Consider the following 24280-nt stretch of genomic DNA (forward strand, 5'->3'; position numbering starts at 1 on the left):
GCCACACCCTCCCATCTCCATCTCGCACGCGTGCAGCTGTGCGGGGCTGACGGTCGGTGCGTGCGTCTTCGCGTCGGGCACCCGCAGCATCAGCAGCACAAAAGGGTAGAAGCAGCCGGAGCTGGGCTTACCTCAGCGCTGATCGGAAGGAGGAATCGCGTTTCTAAAAGGTGCTGGGATGTTTATTTATTTTTTCCTCTTTTCTTCCATGTTGTTTATGTGTTTGTGCTGATTGTTTTCCATTTTCCCTGCGCCGGTGACCTTGTCACTGTATCCCACCTCTCATTTCCCACTGACCTGCTCAGATCCTCTGCTTCATCTTTCGCAGATGTGAGTGCGTGCGTGTGTCTGTGTGTGTGTGTGTGTGTGTGTGCGCGCGCGCTGTAAATTGGATCGTACTTGCAAATTTGATCCGACTTGAAATGCGCAAACGCCAAAGTGAACGGGACAAACTGTATTAAATCGTAATTCGCTTTATTAAGCCAAGATAATGCGCATCAATTTAACGCAATTTGGATGGAATTTGTGACAATATGCGAAAAAAAGGCAAAGGCCAGATTCTTTGTTCTCCTTTTACGCTGCAATTAATAGACATATCCCTGTGCGGAAGCTTCTGCTAATCTCCCGTTAACGTATTGATCCGTGGCTTCATGATTACGTTCATGTAGTCGTGCGCTGCATCCACCCGTATCTTTCCTCAAACGACACCTTGACACAATACAGCCCTCGGAAATGCCAGGATATTTGAGTCAGCTGGAAAACCATGCGCAGGCCATATGGTGAGGGCCTACATGTGCGGAAAAATGAAATATGTCCCCCACCCCCCCCCCCTCGATGCTTTATTTAAATGCTGTTAAATCGATGCTGCATTACTGTCAGCGGACTTTGGTGCTGAGACAGAGGCAGGGAGAGTCGATGGCAGATTGCCAGTGATGCTGGATTTATGGTGCTAGTATTTAGTAAACTGGTCTGCTTTATTTTTTGGTTGGCTGCTCCATCAGCCCATTGACCGTGTAGGCTGGTGTCATGTCACAGCCATAAATAAGAAGTATGTTGACTAATGGTTAAATGATGCCACATTAAACCAGAGGGCTGTGCTGAGTGCCAGCCAGGTCTGTGGTCTGCAGAAGACATAATGAAGAGCTGCCATAGTGAAGACTCGCAGACATCACTATGACTGATTCAGGAGCAGTGATTCAACTCCTCCAATGTTTAGTTTCATATCAAACCTGATGGTTTAGATTCTCAGATGTAACTGCACAGTAAATAATGATTTAACTGACTTATCGTATCGTCAGATTTTTCAGAGAAGTCTTGTGGAGTGTCTTGAATTTCCATGCAGCATCTGAGTCATGTATCACCCTTTGACCTCAGCTTAAACTGCAGCTGCGTTTCAGTTTAATCACTGTAAGGCACACAAAGGCAGCCTGACTCACTGTTTTCTCTGTCTTTAAATGCCAATTGATTTGCAGTCTCATAGCTGCACATTAAACAAACGCTGAACTGGAAACACCCAACTTGTTAAAAATAAAACACCTGCATTCAGAATTAGCTTTGATAAATTAGCCTGTAAGTTACATGTATGTGTACAAATTATTTATCATTCAGAGATGCATTGGCCAGCAGGTAAACTAATATAGCATCACATGTCATGACCTTCCTACATATTCTGCATGTAATCTCATTTACTTTAAGCACAGTGTTATATTTTGATATGTCTATTATATAGATAATGGTATTTGTATTAGTGCAGTCTTAACTAAAGCACCAAACTGTAATTACAGTTTGCCACTCAGTGTCTGTCTTAATTATTAAGTCCTGTGTGGTGCAAGTTGTCATCAGCCTAAGATTAGATATGTTTATGTAACATGACTGTTCCAAATGCTATAGCCTGCAGTATACATTCTGTTTACATCATTACAGTTCATTTTACTGATATATTTGAGGCATTTAGGTCAATGTGGAGATTTCAGCTGCCTGTTGATGAAGAATTCAGGTCTCTCCATATCATATGTTAAAAGATTAGGCCTTTTTTTTTTCTTTCTCCCCCCTTGGTGATCCATATGTAGCATCGGTACATGCAGACATACTTGTACAGTCGGTAGAATGTCAATATATTCAGGCTTTTATTTAATGTTTTCATTTCAGTAAAAATTCTGAATGACTGGTTTACCGCATGTGAAGTGCAGTAGCTGCTTCACTGAAAGTAGCTGAGGGCGGTTGATCCCGGCCTCTTTACACATAAAGTGGAGTCATTAAGACTCTCTGCTCGTCCTGTGTGTGTGTGTGTGTGTGTGTGAGAATACACATGGAAGTGAGTATCAGTGTGAGAGGATATTTGTGCTGCTTTACTCAGGGTTTCTATTTCTGCTCGGAGTATGTCCAAGAGCTGTCTGTCTTTGAAGCGCTATGCTGCTGTAATATAGGCAGCATCCTGGTTGGTAAAGCCCCGTCATTACCATATCGCTGTGAGACTGCAGTGTGATGCTGCCAAAACTGAGGAGTGTGGGGAGCTGGCCTTAATACTCATGAACATTAAGCTCATATACATGGTTTGTATATTTCCAGATCCGACTAATATAACTATAAAATGAGGATGTTGTTTAGTCACTTGTTGTTGCGGCTACCAGCCTTTTGTTTCCCTTACAAGTGATGCATTGCTGAGAAAAGTAACTGAAGGCTAACCCCCCCCCCAAAAGTCAGACATCGGCTCTTAAGGCTCTGAGCTCCACAGAATAGCATATAACAGACATTAGTTACCGCACCATTATTAACAGGTTGTGGTACATTGCATTTAAAACCATTATAATCACATGTCCCTACATGGTTACTGTTAAGCCACAATGAAAGCCTTTGTGTGCATCAGCCAGTTGAAATGATGAATACCACTCTGTTCTCCTGCACAGGCGATCTGGCGGGGAAACAAAGTGTCACTTTGTGCCTCCTCAGCACAGCAGCACTAACAGACACTGGAGAACGCCCATCTCTCCTGGCTCAGCACTCACACTACCCTGATCCCTGCTGACACACCTCCTCAGACCCTACATGTGCTCCCCACCTGCAAACATATACACTCACACTGCCAGGAGTTTAAATTTGGCAATATGTAACTTTGCCTTAGAAGGCTAATCAAACTTACGTCAGTATGAGAAGATCAGAGGATGTTTGCTCCATCATTCTCCTGCAACTCCCACCTCCTATACACACACACACTTACAATTAAGCCTTCACTGAGTCTGACACCTGACTCCAGGTAATGCCCTAGATCCACAGTGACAGCAGGCAGGTGGAACAGCCGCATATTCTTGGATAGCCTCGCACACAGACTATAAGCAGGACGGTAAGAAGGCATTTTTAGACAGGAAGCTGATGAAATGTTAGGTTTAGGTCTCATGGTTTATAGATTTTATTGTAAGTTTGCGTTTATTCTTTCAGTGTAGATACTGGCTTTCTGCGTACATTTAGCATCTCACGCTGTACAAGGTGATTTGATTAAGTGTATCAGTATTCCTGTACTACTATTTTAGTATGTTTCAATTATCACAAGTCATATTTGTTTAAATGAAGCTTGTCCTGTTGTTTATACGCTTGAGCATTGTTAGTTATCCCTTGGCTGGTGTGGAAAATATAACCATGGTCACGTGATACATGTTGTGTGCCATCTAAAATCCATTGTCTTTGCACATGCCCCTTCAGGATATCTAGAGCATGGAAAAAATACCAAGAACACCTTGGAGCATAATGTCTGAAAAAGAAAGATGAAACTTTACATAATTCGTAAAGGTGATGTTTTATTGCAGACGTCTTTGAATGAATGTGTTTTTATCCAGTGTCCAGTTCTGTACACATATCTACAGCTGATGTTTGTTTCAGTGGTTCTGATCAGGTTTTTAGCCACACTGCTGGTAGTGGGACGGTTGTATCTGTTGTTGTCAGTTGTAATATCTCTATAGCTATTGCATAGGTTACCATGAAAATTTGTACAGACATTCATGGTCACCAGAAGATGAATCCAACTGACTTCGTTAATCCTTTGGTCCCATAGCACCATCATCGGAAATAACATTGACATTAACATGCTAGCATTTTAAAATTATTTGAAAAGATGGTGAACATGGAAAATAATATATTGATACAGCATTAATTATCTTAGCATTGTCATTGTGACATGTTAGCATGAAGGAATTAGTATTTAGCTCACAGCTAAATGAGCTTTACCCATCAAAAACAGTTTATTGCAAAAATAGCAGTACAAGAGAAAACCAACTAAATACAGCAACACAAAGTTTGCCTGTGTTCATTTTGTAGGGGACATGAGTGCACGGGATGAGGGCTGAAAGTAAAAGACTATAAAAATTAATGGAACACTTAAATCACATAAACACTCTTGATAAATTAATTATTCAAGTTGAAAATCTTGTACACTAAATAAAATCTGTTTGGAACAAAATTACAGTGGTCAGTGGATAATATGAGGGCCGTGTAATGGTATCATTACCTTTGTCATGTAGGAAATTCCTACACTGTGTAGCCACATGAGGCCGGGCCTTGTCCTGAGGAAGTCAGGGCCCACTGCATCAGCGTAAGATCTGACTGTAGCTCTGAGGATTGCATCCTGGTACCTCACAGCGGTCAGCATGCTGTTGTCTGCAGCCCTCCAAGCATATGTATTTTCAGACCATCACTGACCCACCACCAAACCAGTCATACTCGATGTTACAGACAGCAAAACGTTCACCATGGCATCTCCAGACCATATGCTCAGTGTGAACCTGCTCTCATCTGTAAAGAGAATGGGGCACCAGTGGTAAACCTGCTTGTTCTGGTGTTCTCTGGCAAATGTCAATCATGCTTTGTCTGCCCATGCATTGGGCTGTGAGCACAGGTTGTAGTAGAGGGTGTTGGACCTTCATACCACACTGATGGAGTCTGTTTCTGCCAGTTTGGTCAGAATCATGCACATCAGTAGCCTGCTGGAGGTCATTTTATAGCGCTCTCACTGTGCTCCTCCTAGACTGTCATGTAAACTAGACCACTCAGGAATTGTTTGTTGATGCATTGTCATGTCACGACTTGTTCAGTTTGGGTAGCAGTAATGTGACTGGCTGAGCAGATAATGATTAGTCACCACACACATCTGATATTTATTTTCCATATTTGTAATCACCAACCCTCTTCCATGTAGCCTGCGCAGGGACTCCCCTGTTGACCTTGCGCACATGACCCAGCACATAGTGTTGTTCAGTGCAGTTGCTGTTCCAGCAACCACCTCAGGAGAACCAAAAACAGTCTTTGTTCATATACAGGTGAATGATTTCAGTCTATTTGTAACAAGGATTTGTTGTGTGAGTTTTTTTTTTTTACTATGTCAGCTGGTTCAGGCTGATGTAAATATGTTGCCATGGAAACCAGAGGCTGCTTAACCTATGGAGGATGGTAAATAATGACAGTAGAACAGAGCGTTGGTGTTGATGAAACATCCTGTAAGTCTTAGACCCCAAGATGAAAAAAAATCGTAGTGAAGACATACTCTATGCAATATTGATTCATCAGGTCTATTGTTGTCACCTCATTCATCCTGATGGCTCATGTTCTTCTGTTTGGAAGTGCTTCCCCACCCAGCCCCTGCCATGTCACCTTACATGCAATGCTCATGTTCCTCACTTCTGAGTGCTCCTGATGCTAACAGACCTAACAACCCCAAACCTGCTGTTCTGTCTCTGTTCTGTATTTATTTCACCATTTTTTTCCCAAAGCCACAGCGGAGGCGACAGCGACGTTCATCTGGGTAAAACAAGCTTTGTTCAAAAGGGCAGATCGATGTTCCCTAAGGTTTTACTGCAGTGGTGCGCAGCCATCTCGAGCTGTGCAGCTCAAATAGGTAAACTGTTACACGGCTCCTCAACGTTACGTCTGTCTGCTTTATCAGCAAGCTACTTGTGCTGTCAGATTATGGCACTTAGAAGCTACAGCAACACATGCCATCAGGATTCTGGTAGTTGTCTGGCCTGATCTGGTGCAGAGCTGTGTCACCATCAAATGATGTTGAGATGCTGGGTCGTTCGAGAGCGCTGAGGCACAGCATTGTGTTATGCCACTGCCATACTATGATGCAGCTGTATCCTTGTCAAAGGCATTTCTCTGCTTCTGTAGAGCACATGGCTGCACCTCGTGCTTTTCTCATCCCATCTCTGTCTGTTCCCCAACGCTGTCCTCTGCAGCAAAAGGACTGCAAACACACACTAAAAAACAGGCATAATAAACAAAACACATGCTCTCGCTCAGTGATACGACAAACAGACAAACAATAAAACAGAAAATCCTCAATATCTCTTTTCACACCAGCAGATACAAATCACATACAGTCTCTTTACAAATCACACACACTCTGTCCGCGTTCACACAGTCCTACTACCAAACATGCTTGTTCGCTCCTTGTTCTGCACTGGCTGGAGTCAGATGGGACAAAGAGCCCTTTCTCGCGTGAGACATTTCTGAGAGAGTCTGTCCAGCTCTGTCACCCTCAGGAAGGAAGCCCACAGCATGCTGATCCCACTGGAGACAGCGGGCTTCTCTCCGGCTCCCTCAGTACTGTCTCGCACATTGTCTGGGTTTAGGTTGCTGGTCTGGGTGTTTGTGGTTCTACACATTTCCACAGTACATCAGAAAACCTCTGGCTCTGCTGATGCGCTGCAGGCAGGTGTTGGCTGGAAGACAGGAACAGGTTTGGTGGTTCCTGCCAGTTTATGAGATGCAGAATAGAGGTAGTTCATGTGGTTTGTGTGACTATTTCTGTGTCCTTATGAAGGATCTGTAATCAGTAGATAAAGCAAAGAGCCCTCTGTTGAGAACATGTTCAGCTTTTGTTTTTTTCTTTCTTTTTTTTTTTATAGTTGGAACACTATATTTTTAGTACCACTATTCCTACACCAAGTCACAACAACGTGGCCTCAGAGGTCTCCGCTTGAAATTTAACACAGTGGAAGCTTTATCTTGCCCTAGACACTCTGCAAGAGCTAACAGAGAAGAGCTTTTTGATATTAATGCTAGAGGCGAAGCGTAATATTAAAAATCAAGAGATGCAGAAATCAAACTGTAGCTCTACATCAGCACCGTAAACACTGAGGCGCTTTCCTGCTCACTCATGTACCTCTCCAGTCTTTCCTCTTTTAAACCCCTGCAGTAAAGCCAATAACAACATCCCCATGTTGACTTCCTTTTTGTCTCACCACAGCCAAGGTGTGCAGGGACCATGGCAACAGACGCCACGGAAACTAAGCATGACATGCTTTTAGAGGTAACCGAATCCAAAGGCCCAGGTAAACAGGAAGAATAAGTGATTTTACAGCAGTCTTAAAGAGACAGTGTATGAATGACCTCTGTTAGCCTCAGTTTAAAGCTTTCTTCTTCACTGTCTCTTTAAGAAATGCATGGTGTGGTGATGGGATTGAGTTGATTACAAAGATTTCCAGTAGCCTTTACATATGCCAGTGGTGTGCTGTGTCTGTGTTTCTGATTTGTTTGACCTCTGTCACTAGTTTTACTGTGATCCCTTTCTCCAGTGTTACAACTTATGGAGCCCATGACACAAAAATTAGATCAGTAAAGAAAAGGCAAAGACATTGATAAAAAATGTCAACAGGCTGTGTTTTAATAGACATCATTTAGTAGATAGATGCCTAAAATGCAAAACTAGAGCAATAGAAACAAATACACTGATTTGCTTTCTTGCAGAGTTGGATGAGAAAGATATTGTTCTAATAACTGTCCATTAAATATAAAGGTACAGCCATGAGCCGCTCAGCTTAGCATCAAGACTGGCAACATGGGGAAATCTAGCTCTGTCTAAAAATCATAAATCTGGCTATAAGCACCTCTAAGGCTTACTAATAAATATGTTCTATCTTTGTTTAATCTGCACAAAGACTGAAGTGTAAAAATGACCATTTTCTTCTTTTCCTTCTATGTGTGGGGTTATAGTGTGTAGTTATATAGCAGGGGCAGTGACTTCCTGCACTATGATGGACGACACATAAAAGAACAGTGTCATGCTACCAATTTTGTATGGATCAAAAAAATAACATATATCTTAATTATAAATATTATTATAATAAATAAATCTCAGTTTGGCAGATTTTCCAATTCCTTGATTCTTTATGCTTAGTCAAGCAAACAGGCTGCTGCCTGTTACTTAATATTTAACATACAGATACAAGAGTGGTATCAGTCTTCTCATCTGTCACAGAGAAAGCTAATAAGTGTATTTCCCAAAAGGTCAAAGTATTCCTTTAATGACACAGAAATCCCTGAAGTTATGCCACAGCACACTGAATGTAGCTCTGCTGTATTGTTATTGTTAGAGCAGTTCTTCTTAAATTTGTGGAATTCAAAAAGCTGTTTTTCTGTACCAGCCTCCTGCTGATTTTCTCTGCCGCCAGAGAGTTGAGTTGCCTTCAGCAGATCAAAAATATTCCCTGATCACATGGCTTCAGTGGAAAAGCAGCATGGGTCAGTGTCCAACGGCCCAAGGTCAAAACATCCTGCACTAAAAGCACACAGAAAGCAAGAGTACACCCTAACATTAGCTTGGGTGCTGCCGTGTGGAGTGCTGCCGTTGAGCCGTGCCCACTGCAGAAAAAACTATCCTTTCTTGTTACACGCATGAGTGTGTGAACATGCCCGTGGCAGTGCATTATGGGCTTTGTACCAGAGCTGGAGCCCTGCTCAGGCCCTGACACTGGGAGAGCAGCATAATGTCAGTCACTGCACATACACAGACTAAGGTAGTGTTTTTCCAGTACTTGCTAAACCAAGATACAATAACTAGCTGCTAGATACAGCTTTATATTTAGCATACAGATATAACAGTGGGTTGGATATATTCTTCTAACTCTGGGCAAGAAAGTTAATAATCATATTTCCCAGAATAAATTATAACTTTAAAGTTAAAAAAAGTGGAAAACATTTGCATGAGTTGGTTATGTTCTAAAGTTACAGTGCTTTGACTTTTAAGGGTTTTTTTTTTGCATATTTGTCACACTGAAATGATTCAGATAATCTAACAAATTTTAATATTAGACAAAGATAACCAGAGTAAATCCGAAATAAATGATGATTTCATTTATTAAGGGAAAAAAAAGCTGTTCAAACCTACCTGGAACTATGTAAAGTTATATTAAAACCTGTTTGATCTGAATCATCTAAGTGTGATAAATATGCAATAAATAAATAAATAGGAAGGGGGCAAATATTTTTTTACAGCACTGTACAAGTCCTTTTTTAGCTTGAAGGTAAGGTTCAGAAACTGTTAAAATCATTTGTGAAAAGGTCTCATTAAGAAAGACCACAGAAAATCAGATTTTCTCCATACTAGTTTTAAAAAAAAATCACATCCTATGAGTCACTGGTCACATTTGTCCCTTGACCCCAGATTTCTGAGAGAAATGTGCCTTTGTACACATACAGGGTTTCACAGATCCAGCTGAAACTGAGTCTGTAGTCTTGGTAGAAGTAATTATTGATTGTTTGATGTCTTTTATGTGGTCATAAGTCATGAGGGACACATTCACTCTTAGAGGATAAACGTGTCCCCTCGTTTTTGGACAGAGTTTTTATGTAAAGCAGGAAACATTTTGTTCTCAGTCAAAGACAGAAATTTAACAAATACCTCCCACATCCTATATACAGTACACTCCATGTTAGTGTATATAGAATATGAATGTAAATATAGTTGCATAGTAGTATAGTTGCAATATAGTCACATCAACTAAACTTTTGTTTACACAAAGGCTGACACATCAGGGTCAAGAGCCTAAGTAGGGAAATTAGTTCACTGTATCATTTCCCATGATGCCTCTGGTTTAGTGAGCAGCATGAGAAGTGAAATCCCACACCAGTTGCTACTTATAGCTCTGAAAGGGATACCCACAGAGCCCTGAGAACGCCTGTCTGCACAGCGGTGTAGAGTAGCTTTGTTGCTCTGTAATCTCACCCACTTAGTTCATCCAGTGGACCTCCTCCAGTCCTCAGGCACACAGACAAAAACAAAACACACAGACCTACGTAAGCAGAGCAAAGGACAGAGCTGTTCTGAAGAAGAGCACTGTTTATTACATTCTGAAATAAAGCAAAGAGATATTTTTACATTTTCAAATGACATGCCAGCAAATTTCATCTTAGGGAGAGAGGACAAAATGACGATTCTCCTTTTTACACAAAAGAAAGTTTAGTTTATGAGGAAGAGTTTATAACTTCCAGGCAGCATGTTAGATGATGAGGAAATAAAGATGAATGATCAATGAAAAGTCCAAATTTAGTTTCTTAACATTGGTTCATGACTTCCGGCACTAACAGGGTTTATTATTATTTCTGTTGCTGCTTTATTGTATCACAGTTATTGAGAATCCTTTATTATTCTTTTTTTTTTTTTACACGGTCAAGGGATCGCCTCACTGACCAGTGGATTGGAGAATCTGCATTAGTGATTTGTTGAAAATTTACTCTAAGATAACCCACATGCCTGAGTTTGAGTGTTACCTATTTAAGTCACACATTTGACAGTAATTGAAGGATTTGGTCACTATTTTTTTTTTTTTTTTACACCTGCTCTGGCTGTGGCAACTCTGTCTTATGTGTGTTGTTTAGCTTCTCCACTTCTAAATATGAAGTAAGTATGAAAAAAGAGCCAAGGTTTTCTCCTCATTCCATCTGCTATTTTGATTGATTTTCCTTTAGTTCAATCAATTGCATTTCATTACACACACATACACAGACACGCCCATAGGCACCATCCTGATGGTTATCTAGCCCCGAAGGATAAAGACTAATGATCTGATTACATGTAGCTGTGGTTATCGTCTATTTTCTTTTCACCAACAGAGCGAAAGCGTCAGGGCAAATTCCAGCCCTTCAGACGACTGTTTGGGAAGAAGAAGAAGCGGGAGGTGAAAGGGGGTGTTGATGGAGCAGAGCTAAAGGCAGGTTTTTCTACTGGGGAAGTGTGCAATGGAGTTGTATCTGACGATGAGGAGGCTGGTGAAAAGCTGAGGTCAGTACATACATAAAGTCACAGTTCTACACATTTTTGTGAATTATACATGAGGAAACTGAGCTTTGCTTCTTTTTGTTATTGTTCATTAAAGCTGCAACCACAGGTCTTATCAATAATTTAGTGTTTATACACAGAGTTAGTGAATTTCTTCCTACATTTATCCAGACAACAATGGTACACAGATTTCAAGCCAGGTAAAACTACCTTACCTTACCTTCAGAAAAATGCAAGTGTTAAAACAGATTCATAAACTCTGCATGTGTGGTTGCACAGTTTGCAGAGAAAAGGGCGAGACTTTGTTCAAATACAGCTTATAAAAGGCTCAGCGCTCTTTGAGCCTTTAATTGATGTGCTGAAAGTGCTGGTGTGTGTAAAGAGGTCATGCATTTCTTTGTGCAAAATGATTTATATAGAGCAATGCTCGTAACAAATGACTGAATGACTGACGGTAATGACATGCTGCAACACTGAAGACGTTCTCATTCTTTTGCAGGGAGTTGAATCCCATAGGATCTCGAGCTCTCTCACACGACAGCATCTTTATCCCAGAGGAGCCTGTGACAGAACCCGGACTGGTTCACAGCATGTCCCAGGAAAACGTCTCAGATAAAGTTAGGAATCTGCAGGTGAGCCTTTGTGGTGATGTACACTCTGCCGCTGACCATTTTCTTTGTACAAATGTAATGGGTAACCTTTTTTGTTGATCGCACAGCGACAGATAGCACAAAGTATAAAGTTTGGCCAGAGGCCTCCTTCTCTGAGGAGGAGTGAAGGAGATGAGGGCAGTTCAGATGAGGAAGAGGCGCCTCGGAGCCCACTGAAGGTGTTGGCCCAGGTAGAAGCTGAGCCTCCAAAAATGGAGCCAAAGGTAAGAATTTGCCGTTTTTTAAAGGGAAACTTCAACAATTTTATACATCATTCTCTTTATGGTTGTTTATGAGCTGCATGATCACCAGTAAATTACTTCAAGTGATTTGCCTTGAGTGACCATCAGTTTAGTCTGAAAATAAAGTAAAGTCTGAGGGTGTGGAGTTAGGAGGAAGTGAATTCTGATAATCAGGAGTCATTTGGAAGGTAACACACCCAAATGAATGAGAAAGTGCCTTTTATTTCTTACAAACTGACAGAAGCACTATATGAAAACAGTTTCCAGTGATTGTCAATGGGCCAGTGTGCAGGAAGGTTCGTCCACCATGCCAAAGCTTGGTTCACAGCCCAGCAATATTTCCAGGGTCTTTGTTTGAATTGTCTGTTGCCCAGCTGCACTGTGGGTAATATGACACTGAAGAAGAGTGTGCTAAATAAATAACAATCTCTGGTCCTGCTGACCAGCTTTTCTTTTTTAAATGTTATTATTGGAAATCTTAGTGTGTTGTAGGAGTGCAATGCTAAGGCATCAATGCAGATCACTTTTAAAGAAACATTTTGTTTATTATTGTGACTGAAGCAGGTCCAGGGGGCCCAACCAGCTGGACCACACAGTACTCCAGTAAAGTCTCCCAGATCCAAATGTGTTCTTCCACCCAGTGGTACCATCGAGTCCATCAACCTAGATGCTGTCCCACAGTCCGTTCCTCGCTTAGACAACACCGCTGCCAAGCATAAACTGTCAGTCAAACCGAAAAACCAGAGGGTTTCCCGCAAACACAGACGCTTCACCCAGGTGAGCCAGAGCTAGAGTCAAGATATTAATTATTAATTTTCCCTCTGCGATCAATAAAGTTTATCTTATCTTAGGATACGAGACGCCTCAAATGGGCCATAGTATGTTGCTGATTTATGTTGTGGTATTGCCTGCCCTCTGTTATGGTTAAGGAAAGAGGAACTAACCATGCTTCACATTTCCAGGATCTCCAAGAGGTTTCTATTCCCGGTGTGCTGCAAGAGGACCTCGAGGCAGCTGGAGTCTCCACAGACGATCGGCGCAGGGCATCTGTTGAATCCATAGAGAGCTTCAGGAAACACAGAGTCCATGAGGAAGAAAGACAGGAGACAAGGAGGAAGAGAGTGCTGGAAGAGCAGAAGCAAAGACAGGAGGAAGAGGAGAGAAGGAAGAGAGCAGAGGAGCTGAGGCTGCGTGAACTTGAAGAGGAAGAACAACAAAAGCTGCAGGAGGCAGAGAGAAAGAGGAGGGAGGAGGAGAGGATTAGAGAAGAGGAAGAAAGGAGTCGACGAGAGGAGGAAGAGGAAAGGAGGGTGCAAGAGGAGGAGGAATGTCGACGGCGTGAAGAGGAGGAGGAGAGGAGACAAGCGGAAGAGCAGAGGAGGAAAGAGGAAGAGGAAAGGAAGAGGCGTGAAGAGGAGGACAAGAGGAAGCAAGAGGAGGAAGAAGAGGTGAGGAGGCAGCAGGAGCTTGAGGCTGAGAAGAAGAGGAAGCTGAAAGAAGAAGAAGAGGAAAGAAAGAAAAAGGAGGAAATGGAAAGACTAAGACTGCAGGAGATAGAGGAAAAGAAAAAAATAGAAGCAGAGGAGAGGATGAGAAAGGAGGAGGAGGAGAGGAGACTATCATTAGAGGAGGCTGATAACAGTTCAGATCCACAGGAGAGGAAGAGGAGAGCTGAGGAGCTGCGCTGGAGGGAGATGGAGGAAAGACAGAGGCCTTTCTCTTTTAAAGTTTCTTCTGGAGAAAAGCAGATTTTGTTTCAGAAGGTCAATCTGACACCTGTTACACCGGCCTCCAGGCACCATAGCGGTGCTGTTGCTGAACACAAAGAGGGAGCTAAGGTCTCCTCGTCTGAAGAACCGGACTCCCCTAACCTGCCTGCGTCTCCATATGTCCCCCACACAGCCATTCTAGTGACTGGAGCACAGCTCTGTGGGACAGCTGTCAATTTAGACCAAATCAAAGACACTGCCTGCAAGTCTTTGCTGGGTCTGGGGGAGGATAAAAAGTCCCAAGGAACACCACCAACTAAGAGCAAGACTTCACCAGACCGCAAGTCTGGCAAAACCAAATCTCTCAACGAGTCCTCACTCTCCACAGACCAGTCCAGCGCTGCTGTCTTAGCAGAGTGGGCGAGTATCAGATCAAAGATATTCAAAGGGGTAGAGGAGGGGAAGTATGACGAATATCCAGACCCAAGCAAGAATCCACCTCTACCCAGCAGTGAAGACCAGCCCCATTTTGCCCACGCGAACCTCAGGAAGACCATGTCTGCCAGCGCCAAGTTCTCTATCACCCCAGCAAAGAAGAAGTTTGGAGATTCAAACAGAAACTCTGAGGTGTTTTGTCCAGATGATAAGGAAACAGGAGAGGAAGCTACTGACAGCCCTACTGCAGCCTCCCCAGCTCCGACCAGTAAACTTCAAAACAGGACAAGTAAAACTGTCCGCATCGTAGAAAGAGGGTCAGAGGAGTGTATGTTTGCCAAAGACCTCCCATCCTTCCTGGTTCCCAGCCCTGGAGCCAAACCTGAGGGGGCAGAGTTGAAGAACAGGCCTCACCGTTCGATGGAGGCATCTGAAAACAGAGAGGAGGGAGAGGAGCAGGGCCAGGACAGTGAGGATATGCCCTCACCTTTTGGTATAAAGTTGAGGAGGACCAACTATTCCCTACGTTTTCACAGTGAACAGTCCACAGAGAAAAGGAAGAAACGATACAGTGCTGGGGACAGCTTTGATGGTGTCCCGTCACCTCTCACCCCCATTGAGCCAGACACTGACCCTTCCCCTGTCTTTTCTGACAAATCAAGTCCAGCATCGCCTCAGAAAGAAGGGGCAGTCAGCAAGTACTTACACGCATCTGCCTCCCCTGCAATCCCTCGAGCTAAACCCAGTAAGTCTACCAGCCCAACCACACACAGTGAATGTGAGAAAGTGCTTTCAAAATCACAGTTCTACCGAAGACCAACCACATCACCCAAACCTACCAGTGTGGTCCCAACACCTCCGCCATCGCCGCTACCTAAAGCAGTCCACAGGCCTCCCGGTGACAGCACGATCCAGGGAACAGTAGGCACAGACTCGTTCAGCCATGAGCAGACAGGCAGGAGTGAGGACTCTTCAGCGGTGGACCAGCTGCACAGGAGCAGCCAAGCTGAGATCCAAGGGGAAGAGGAGCCAAAGGAGAAGAGGTCGTTCTTCCCCTCCATCAATATCCCCTGGAGAGATAAAGTGGACAGAAAGACGGAGCTCATCAGGAGAGGTCAGTGTCCCTTTCATCAGGCACATTGGTGCATCCAGAAGATCCCAAGAAAAAAAACATTTCCTAAGCTGCTAAAAATGTTGGGACTGTCAGTCCACTAGTCCACTTTGTTATGTTGGAAATCATACATTTTGAAGGAAGCAGATTTTTAATTTTCCAAGAAAAAAAAATCTTGTGCTTTTCAAACAAAATGCTCAAACCTGTAGTGGCTTTAAATAACTTAACACATCCCTGAGCGTTGTTCAGGTGCAGTATGTAGGTTTTTAGTGAAGGTTTCGGACAATACACAGTCCCAGTAATATGGCAGTGTGCATGTGTTCCTCTGCAGAAAAACCATCTCTACAGAGCAGGCATTCACTAGACAGTGCGAGGGTCCAGGAGAAGGAGGCTGGGCCCTTATGGATCACGCTGGCCCTGCAGAAGCAGAAGGGCTTCAGAGAGCAGCAGCAGAACCGAGAGGATCGTCGGAGCCAAAGGGAGGCCAAACTGGCAGAAAAACAAGCTCGAGAAAGAGACAGCGTATGTGTCCCAGATTGCTTCTTTAGCCTCTGTCTAACATTTCTCAACATAATGCCTCTGAAATGATCACAGATCTCTGCTGTAGGTTACATTGGTGAGTCCCACAGAGAGCAAAGGAAGTGGAAGCACCAGTCCCAGCTCTAAACCTCAGACACCAGAAGAGCCCAAGAGACCCGACAGCTTCTTGGGTCGATTTGAGCGCAGAGAACACCTGAAAAAAGCCAACACTTTACCGAGCTCTGTCACTGGTAAGACCCTGCATGCTGAAGATTTTGGTCTACAATCATTTTCAAGTAATAATTTAAGTCACTTATTAAGCAGAAATGTGATTTTTTTTCAACGATTTTCACTACTTTATAACATCATATATGGCCAGATAAAAAATGAAAGGATGTGGTGGCTCTGTTATGCTGTGGGGCATTCTGTGCTGACATGGTTTGGGTTCACTTGTCCTTTTACAGTGAAGGGTCACTGCAAATCAGTACATAGTGATCACCTTTATCCCATGATGTCATATTAGAAGTAGTGCTGTAATACTTAAGTCGATTAATCAATTTGTAAATCAAGAGACTAACCTGTTTAGGTCCTTTTCAGGCAAAAATAAACATTTGGTGGCTGGTTCCAGCTTCCCACATATGAAGAAAATGATCTTAGGTTTAACTGAAAATAATTAGTTGCAGCTAAATCAGTTCTAATAAAGTTCTTTCTTGTCCAGTAGGCTGAAAAGTGTGACAACCTGATTTGTAACCAAGATGGTCTTTGATTTGTTGTTTCAGTTGAGATTGCAGACTCTACACCGTCGCCACCTGCTGTCAAAGACATGTCAAAACGTTTCCCCTCCAGTGACTCGCCACAGGTGTCTACTGAGCCTGCCTGGCTGGCCCTGGCCAAGCGAAAGGCCAAAGCCTGGAGCGACTGTCCTCAGATCATCAAATAACCCCCCACCCCAGCCTCACATTGCGTCGAGGCTGTACACTGCCCACACACTCTGAAGCACCTCGACAGTCGGCATCACACATCTCCTGCCCTCCCAACACTCCAGATCTCATCTCTGACCTGACTGTGAAGTAGAGCTCTCCATCACCTCATACCCCCACACAGTGACTGGTACTATTATCAAAGTGCGCTTCACATTCAAATATTCCAATACAATCGCAGATATATGTAAACAATTGTTGCAAGCATGCACATAGTGTATCCAAACAAACAAAATATATATCCCGAAAAGACTGAGTCCTCAGCAGCCAATCACAACCATGGCTGGCCATTGCAATAGCCAAACCCCCTTTTTTTAAAAAAAAAATAAACAATTTGTAGCCAACTGTGTCACCATGGTTGTAAATGAATCATTCACCCAATGCAATATAACACTTCTGTATTAGAGAGGTGAAGCTCTGACATATGAGTGTTTAATCAACAGAGGGTAACTGTCTGAATTGTGTTTTAAGGGCTACTAGTAACCATAATAACTTGACATGACCCTGTTGAATCTGCTTGTGGACAATGGATGGAAGTGTTACAGGCATTTTCTCTGCCCTTCTTGTAATTATTTCTTTGAAACAATACTGTATCTCTTCTCTGAGCCTTGTTAGTCATGTACAAAAGAAGTCTTTTTTTCTTTTTACTCATACTGGAAACCTTAGATTAACAATTCTCACTGTGTCCGTGACGACTGTGATAGCTGTCAAAGAAGCTATTGTACAATTTTTGCCATTATAAAGTAACAGAATCTGTAAAAATCACACAGTGGGTGCGCCTAAACACAGCACTGAAGACCACAAGTGTTACTGGGCATTTACAGTGAACAAGCGTTCACAAGTGTGACGATGTAATATGGATCTTTTTTGCTTTGCTAACAAAGACAGACACAACACCTGCTTGCTGTAACATACAATTCTTGTACTGTAGCTGTCCTCCTGTAACACACTTGTGTTTGTATGCCTACACCATGACTTCCTCGTAAATGTGATACGATCTTACATAACTATGTAAGCATTCCCCCCCCAGCATTCGCATTTTCCTGCCACTCACATAATGATCTGTATGTATGTAAGTATGTACTGTATGTAAGTCAAAGGCATTACCGGAACTTCGGTCAGAAAAAGGCTGTTATATGGCTGAGTCACTTTGTCATTTTGTTTCTAACTTTGGTCGTGCACAATAGTGTAGTGTACGCAGTGTTATATGTAACAGAAAAAAATGTTTGGTATTATTTGCACTTTTATGTCCCAGTTAGAGATATTCATGAGAAAATTCTTAAAGCGATACGAAATGTATGAATGATGTAAATTAAATACTGATGTCAGAACCACAGGACTTTAAGCTCATCATTTCTCTGTTCTAGATCTTAAACCCTGAACTTTTAATTAAAATCTTGTGTCCCAGAGTGCCCTCTCTAATCTGACACAAATGTAGAAACACCAGCGTTTATTATAAAATCAGTGCAAAAGTAAATCCTATATTTCTTCTTTCACGGTCAGCTTTAAACAATATACAAAGTCATTGCGGCACCCGATCACAAGAGATTGTTCATATACAACTGGTGATGAAAATAGCTCCCCAGGCAGAGTGTGTGAGGCCAGCATTTGTCCATTTTCACCATCCAGGATCCAGACTGTGCCATCTGTAGAGGCCAGTCCCACCAGAATCCCTCTTCTGCCCACAACAGAGGCCTCAAACACAAATGGAGTGGCGTACACCTTGCCTGAGGTCTGGAAAGTCCAAACCAAAGAGCCGTCAGCACAGTCTAAACAGTACAGAAGACCATCATGTGATCCACACAGAACCCTCTGCTGGTCTGGTGTGAGACAAGGAGAGGAGAAAACGGGTCCTTGAGTCGAAAACTGCCATGCCTGCATAGAGACACATAAGTCGCACACTGGAGTATTAACGTACTTTACAGTGGCTTTGGCTAAGGTTTGCACAACAGAGTTAGAATTCTTCAGCTTTCATTCCTGGTCGATTTTGCAACACTGGTATTGGCACTGTGATTTAACACTACAGGTCCCATGATTTTGGCCTCAACCACATAACCACACAGCTCACATAGCAGACACAAAAACATTCACATAGAATTAGGTAATACATCACACAAAACGTTTATCTCAGCAATTTAATTATTGTTTCCTCATCACTGCTTTCAAATTTAGAAAAGTCATTAAATAACACATTTTATGCAGAAGTCATTATTTGCAATTTTGCAGAGCAGTAATTTCAATCTTTTACGCAGTTATTATGCTGCATTTCTGTAAACATAGTCTAAAGTTAGACTTGAAAATCATATGGCAAAATAATAACTGTGGTTGTACTTAACTTTGCTATAATAATACTGGAATACTGGGAAGTATATAACATTAAGACATTTCACTGTAAATGATACTAAATACACTGCAACATTCCTGCTGTGGAAGCTAAACCAAAGCATTTGTAAAATACTGTGATGAGTTAAAGACTTCTATATTCCGTTTCTCACCAGTTTCCCTGTGTTGCTGAAACAGCAGATGTTTCCATCCACTGATCCGACCATCACATGATCACTGGAGCAGTTTGGCGATGAGAAGAATGGGATGCCTCTAGCAATAGACCACAGAACATCCCCTCTCTCCTGGAAAAGACAAACAAGACATACAGCAGAGTGACTCCCAGTTTATTCATTCAAGTTTCTATTTTCCATTTTCCTTCATCAGGTGTTTTATGCACCCACTGGGTTCAGACAGAGCAGGTGTCCTCCCAGTGTCGCCACGTACAGCTGTCTGTGGGAGGGGTGGATGTACGGAGAGGAAAATACAGCCCCGCCCCCACAGTGATGCTTCCAAACACACTGCCGAACCTGGGAACACACATTAGCAGCACTGAGTCTCTTCTGAATAGTGACACCATCTTATTGTACCAGAATCTGTTTTTACTGAGTCAGTAGAGTCCTGTCAAGCACGCTCACCATTGGGTTCAGAGCGTAAACATGCCCATCGTGTGAGCCCACTATCACCAGCCCTGAGACGGGATCCACGGCAGGACAGCTCTTTACAGCGTTTCCTGTCTCAAACATCCACCATGTCTCACCAGAGGTAGTGTGCAAGAAATACACACAGCCGTCGTAGCAACCTGATAAAAATATAAAAAATAATCTTTAAGAACAATTTCTAACAGTTATGTCTTACAACATGATATTTAGAGTACTAACCTATAACCACCAGAGTCCCGCAGCGAGACACAGCAGCTGAGGCCTCAATTCTGTCCCCGAGAACTCGCTCCCACACAAGGCTGCCCGTGTCCAGGTCTAAAGCTTGCAACCTGTGAGAGTGTGAGCCAATGAACACTATCGTTTTAGTCACATCTAACCTCTGATCTGTTCCTCTTTCTACTAGAAGCACCGGGGAGGCATCCACGCATCTGCCTGTGTCTGAGAACCAGCTCAAACTGACATCCAGAGCTCTGCACTCCACGAATGCATCAGCCTGAAAGCTTTTGTTTGTTGCTTGATTTCTGATGGTCACTTCTGTTACCTCACTTCCTCTTCTAATAACTCTAACAACCTCATTCTCCGTGTGCAACCACTCTGCCGTTGGAGACCCTTTGTGTTTTTTCTTCACTAGATCCACAGGGGGAGCATCAGTGTGCCGTCTTTTGGCCTCAGACAGTGCTAATAGGCTGTTATCAGATGGCAGGGTTACTCTGTCAACATGGTGCAGGATGTCTGAGAACGTCTCATCAAGTATAATCTCCAAAAGCTCTGGTAAGCTGACTCCTACAACGGTAAGGATGTCTTCGCAGAGACGCATCGCTTTCAAAGAATCTCCGCCACTTAACAGAAAGTTGGATTCTTCATCAATGGTCGCATCCTCAGGAAGATCTAGAGCTTCCTGTTGGCACACAGTCCACAGTGTTCAGGATGAACAAAAGCAGACAATGACAATGTATTTAAATCTGAAGCTGTTTTGTTACAAGTGGTGAAATACTGTACCCGCCACAAAGACTGAAGAGTTTGTCTTAGTTTGGGGACATCATCATGTGAAGACTCTAAACGCTGTCTCTGTGTTTGGTATATTTTCATGAGTGCTTCCATGTCTACTTTACCTGCCAAAACAAAATTTCAGAATTCCTAAATTGGTGAATGAATGAATGTTTTTTTTTCTGCTTAGGAGTGACTGCATGTGTAACCACTTACCATGAGGAGTCAGGCACAAGGCCGGGACAAAAACCAGCTTGTCAGGAACACTGTAAGATGGCAGCTGTGAAGACAGCTGGTTCTGAATTAACCTATTCAGATCTCCACCTGTACCACCCTCCTGGTGGTGTGTAACAGGGGAGGGAAGGTCTTCCTGGTGTTGAGCTGAGACTGTTTGTTCCACACACTGCTGTACAGATGGGAGAGGTGAAGCTGCTTTTTCACCTCCAGCGGTGGACGCCACAATAAAAGCGAGAAGACGAGAGACTTCGTGCAGACACACGGCACAGGCCTCCACCTGAGGTAGGCTCAGTATGAGCTACAAGGGGTAAAACATGAATACTCCTATCATCCAAACAGTTGGAAAATAGACAGTATAGAATACTGACCCATGGTCATTTACTGCTGGTGAAGATTTATGATTCTGAATAAAATATAAACCAAACTAAATGTGTGGTTTCTACATAAAATACATAATTCCAAACAAATATTAGTTCATCACAAAAAAAAATACAACTTTGATTTGATTTTTTTGAAGTTCCATTTTAGTTGTTTATGTCTGTCCTTTTAGTCTATAATGAAAGTCTAATTTGTGAACAGCAAATGACTGTAAACATCAGTTATAGTGCTACAATTTATTATTGGCAGCACTTGCACATAACAACATCTTACTTGTTGCAAACTGTCCAGGTTCACTCGCTTTCCATGGCGTTTTATCAGTCTGTCTCTCCGTCCCAGGTAGTACATCTGGGAGTCTTTAACATGCACCCAGTCTCCAGTAGCTCTCATCGTCCCAGGGATAAAAGTGTCTTCATCATCCAGAAGACACACCCTGTCCCGCCCACCTGCACCCATAAGGTCATAAGGATTTATCAGAATTTTATTCACCCTAGTGTGATTCATTTGTAATGTGCTCTTTGAAATGTATCCCACCTACGAACACCTGTCCTTCGCCCTCTGTCACAGCTCTGCCATGCTCATCTCTGACTTCCACCACAGTGTCCATCAGAGGAGTCCCAAGAGGAACAGCAAGCACTGTGCTGCAGGGTTAGTCACGTTAAAAAAAAAAGTTGTATTAATTGCAGCTTGTTTAAGCGTCAGAAATCAGACAATTTAAAACAGATACACCTACAGGTTTCTGGATTTCAGTAGAGACTCTGGTATTTTGTAGCAGCTGGCCCAGCAGGACACCTCAGTAATACCATAGATATTGTAGATGTGGGTTTTATTCTCCTCCTGCCTCCAGCTCATCAGCAGAGCTGGACAGGGACAGATCTCTCCACCCAGAGCTAACACCCGCAGTGAGGAGCAGGACGACAACACCTCCTGCTTTAGGACACTGCGTCCAAATCGACCAAGCAGAGTGGGTGTGACCTGCAGAAACAGGAATACTCCACATTATAGCAATTGAAAACACTTTCCCATCCGAAAGCCTTTCAGTATCTGCAAATTGACTCATGCCTGTAAGACAGTTGTCTTGTGATCTTTGAAAAGCATTTGAGCCAGTCGACTGGGCATTTTTTTGATCACAGCAGGGACAATAAGGAGTTGAGCTCCAGACGACAAGGCCAGGAAAATATCCACCACAGAGGGGTCAAAGGTTAAAGGCGAGGCGAGGAATACCACATCATCCGCACTCATCTGAAACAAAGATCTGAGCAGAGAAAGATGCAGATGATGCTGCGTTGAATATATATTAAAACAACCTTCTAAATGAATCAAGAAAGACTAAAGGGTATGAATTTTTACCTCAGGTGCAGTATGTTGGGGAGTATACACTTATGTGGTACTCTCACAATCTTTGGATGGCCTGTTGTTCCAGATGTGTGCAGCACATATGCCAAGTCCTCGTGCAACACAGTTGCATCACAGAGATCAGCATCATCTGCCGTCTGAACTAGAATTTGTTCTGGTCCTGGCTTATGCTCAGTGACTGGCAGCGGACTGATTTGTATCAAGATTAATTTGAACTTGGGCAGTACCGAATAAACGTTCACAGTTAGGTATCTGATGAGAGACGTCTGGAATTGCTTAACAGAAAGACAAGAGAAAATCACGCATTCATTATACATTAATCATTCACATATGTTACTGCAGGTCAACAAGGCTTAATTACCAATTGGGCAAAATGTAAAGGGTTCTGTTAATTTATTTTTGCATATTTATGTACTGCAGAGGGAATTTGCAGCACTGGAGGACAATATCAACTTAAATGGGTCCTGCAGCATTAGTCTTACACATAAGTCCTTTATAAACAACTGGATTTAAGATACTTATTTTTTTTTTATATTCTGTTCACATTGTTGATGTGTTTACCCAAGTAAATATGGCCACCATTTGGCTCAGCTGTATTTTTTACCTTTTTCCCGTAACCGAACATATTCTAATTACTGTTATTGTCACATTTTCACTAGTTTGTGCATTTATAATAATAACATCAATTTAACCTGCAGGAGTTCAGTCTTCACAGCACAGTACTTCAGACCACACTGATTCAGGACTCTTGCAGAGAGAAGTGCAGGAGCTTCCGGGTCCAGTGGGCAATAAGCTGCAGGTGACTTCAGGATTCTGGCACAACGCAGTAAAACGTGTTATCTCACGGTGACTCACTTGTTGAGCCCACACAATGAAATCCACACTGACCAGAGCCTGTGGGTTTACATGGATCGATATGAATCAGAAACTCACCCCAGTATCCAGACAGGTGTAAACAAGTCATCACAGCAATACAGGCCGATAACGCCGTTATTAGGAGAGCATTTTTCCCGTAAAATATGAGACAGTTCATCGGCTAATTCAACCAACTCCCTGTACCGCAGAGACACCGGGCTCCCCGACACCGCCCGGCTGTCATATGTCACTGCTGCCCGGTCGCTGTGCTGCAAGGCAGCGGCGGATACGAGCTCCTGCAGTGTCCCGGCTGTCATACTGCTTATCCCTGCTCGTTAATACAACGACTTAAAAGCACATTTTAATCAATGTGTTATTCATGTCCGTGTTTGCGCTCGGTCTTCTTCTCTTGGACCTTTATGGTGAGTGACATTACATTACCGCCATCTTCTGTCCCCATCGTTACGTTGCACTACAGATGACGCAATACGTAACGTCTGCCTAATGGCACCATTACGCGCTCCTCAGAAGTTTGTCCATGCCATGGTCTAAAACGCTAACCTGTTGTTTTTACTCTCAGCCACAACATATAAAGTAGAAATACACACCGTGGCTATTTGTGTTAACCTGTTTGTCGAGGCCGAAGGTGTGTGTTTTAAACGTGCCTTAAATGTACATACAGCTTCAATATATTACTACCTTACTGCTAAATATTGTTACACTGAAAAAATTGTGGGTGTAAAAACATTCACTCAGCATTATCACTGCTACACATCGGTATCCTCACTATCAT

General features: G+C 42.9%; 2 protein-coding genes across 3 annotated transcripts; one reads left to right on the top strand and one right to left on the bottom strand.

Annotated features, from left to right (window-relative positions):
• Positions 1–3276: 3276 nt before the first annotated feature.
• Positions 3277–17793, top strand: cracd (capping protein inhibiting regulator of actin dynamics). Of its 2 annotated transcripts, none has more exons than XM_026304644.2 (10): positions 3277–3340; positions 7235–7319; positions 10879–11047; positions 11544–11676; positions 11763–11918; positions 12498–12713; positions 12899–15194; positions 15523–15713; positions 15799–15961; positions 16490–17793. In XM_026304644.2, the coding sequence occupies exons 2-10, from the start codon at positions 7253–7255 to the stop codon at positions 16648–16650; spliced, it is 3552 nt and encodes a 1183-aa protein (XP_026160429.1). In that variant the 5' UTR covers positions 3277–3340; positions 7235–7252; the 3' UTR covers positions 16651–17793. The 2 variants fall into 2 exon arrangements, with proteins under 2 accessions (XP_026160429.1, XP_026160430.1); XM_026304645.2 differs by having other exon boundaries at positions 12501–12713.
• Positions 17794–17915: 122 nt separating this feature from the next.
• On the bottom strand, positions 17916–23943 carry aasdh (aminoadipate-semialdehyde dehydrogenase). Its single transcript, XM_026304646.2, has 14 exons — positions 23566–23943; positions 23325–23445; positions 22627–22907; positions 22339–22531; positions 22010–22251; positions 21811–21917; positions 21550–21722; positions 20878–21196; positions 20674–20786; positions 19894–20572; positions 19651–19814; positions 19417–19542; positions 19186–19317; positions 17916–18565 (listed from the first exon to the last, which is right to left on the bottom strand). Exons 1-14 carry the CDS (start codon positions 23802–23804, stop codon positions 18170–18172), a joined length of 3285 nt encoding a protein of 1094 aa, XP_026160431.1. The 5' UTR covers positions 23805–23943; the 3' UTR covers positions 17916–18169.
• Between the last annotated feature and the right edge of the window lie 337 nt (positions 23944–24280).

The sequence above is a fragment of the Mastacembelus armatus genome, chromosome 4 (assembly GCF_900324485.2).
Source record: "Mastacembelus armatus chromosome 4, fMasArm1.2, whole genome shotgun sequence".
NCBI classification, from domain to species: Eukaryota; Metazoa; Chordata; class Actinopteri; order Synbranchiformes; family Mastacembelidae; genus Mastacembelus; species Mastacembelus armatus.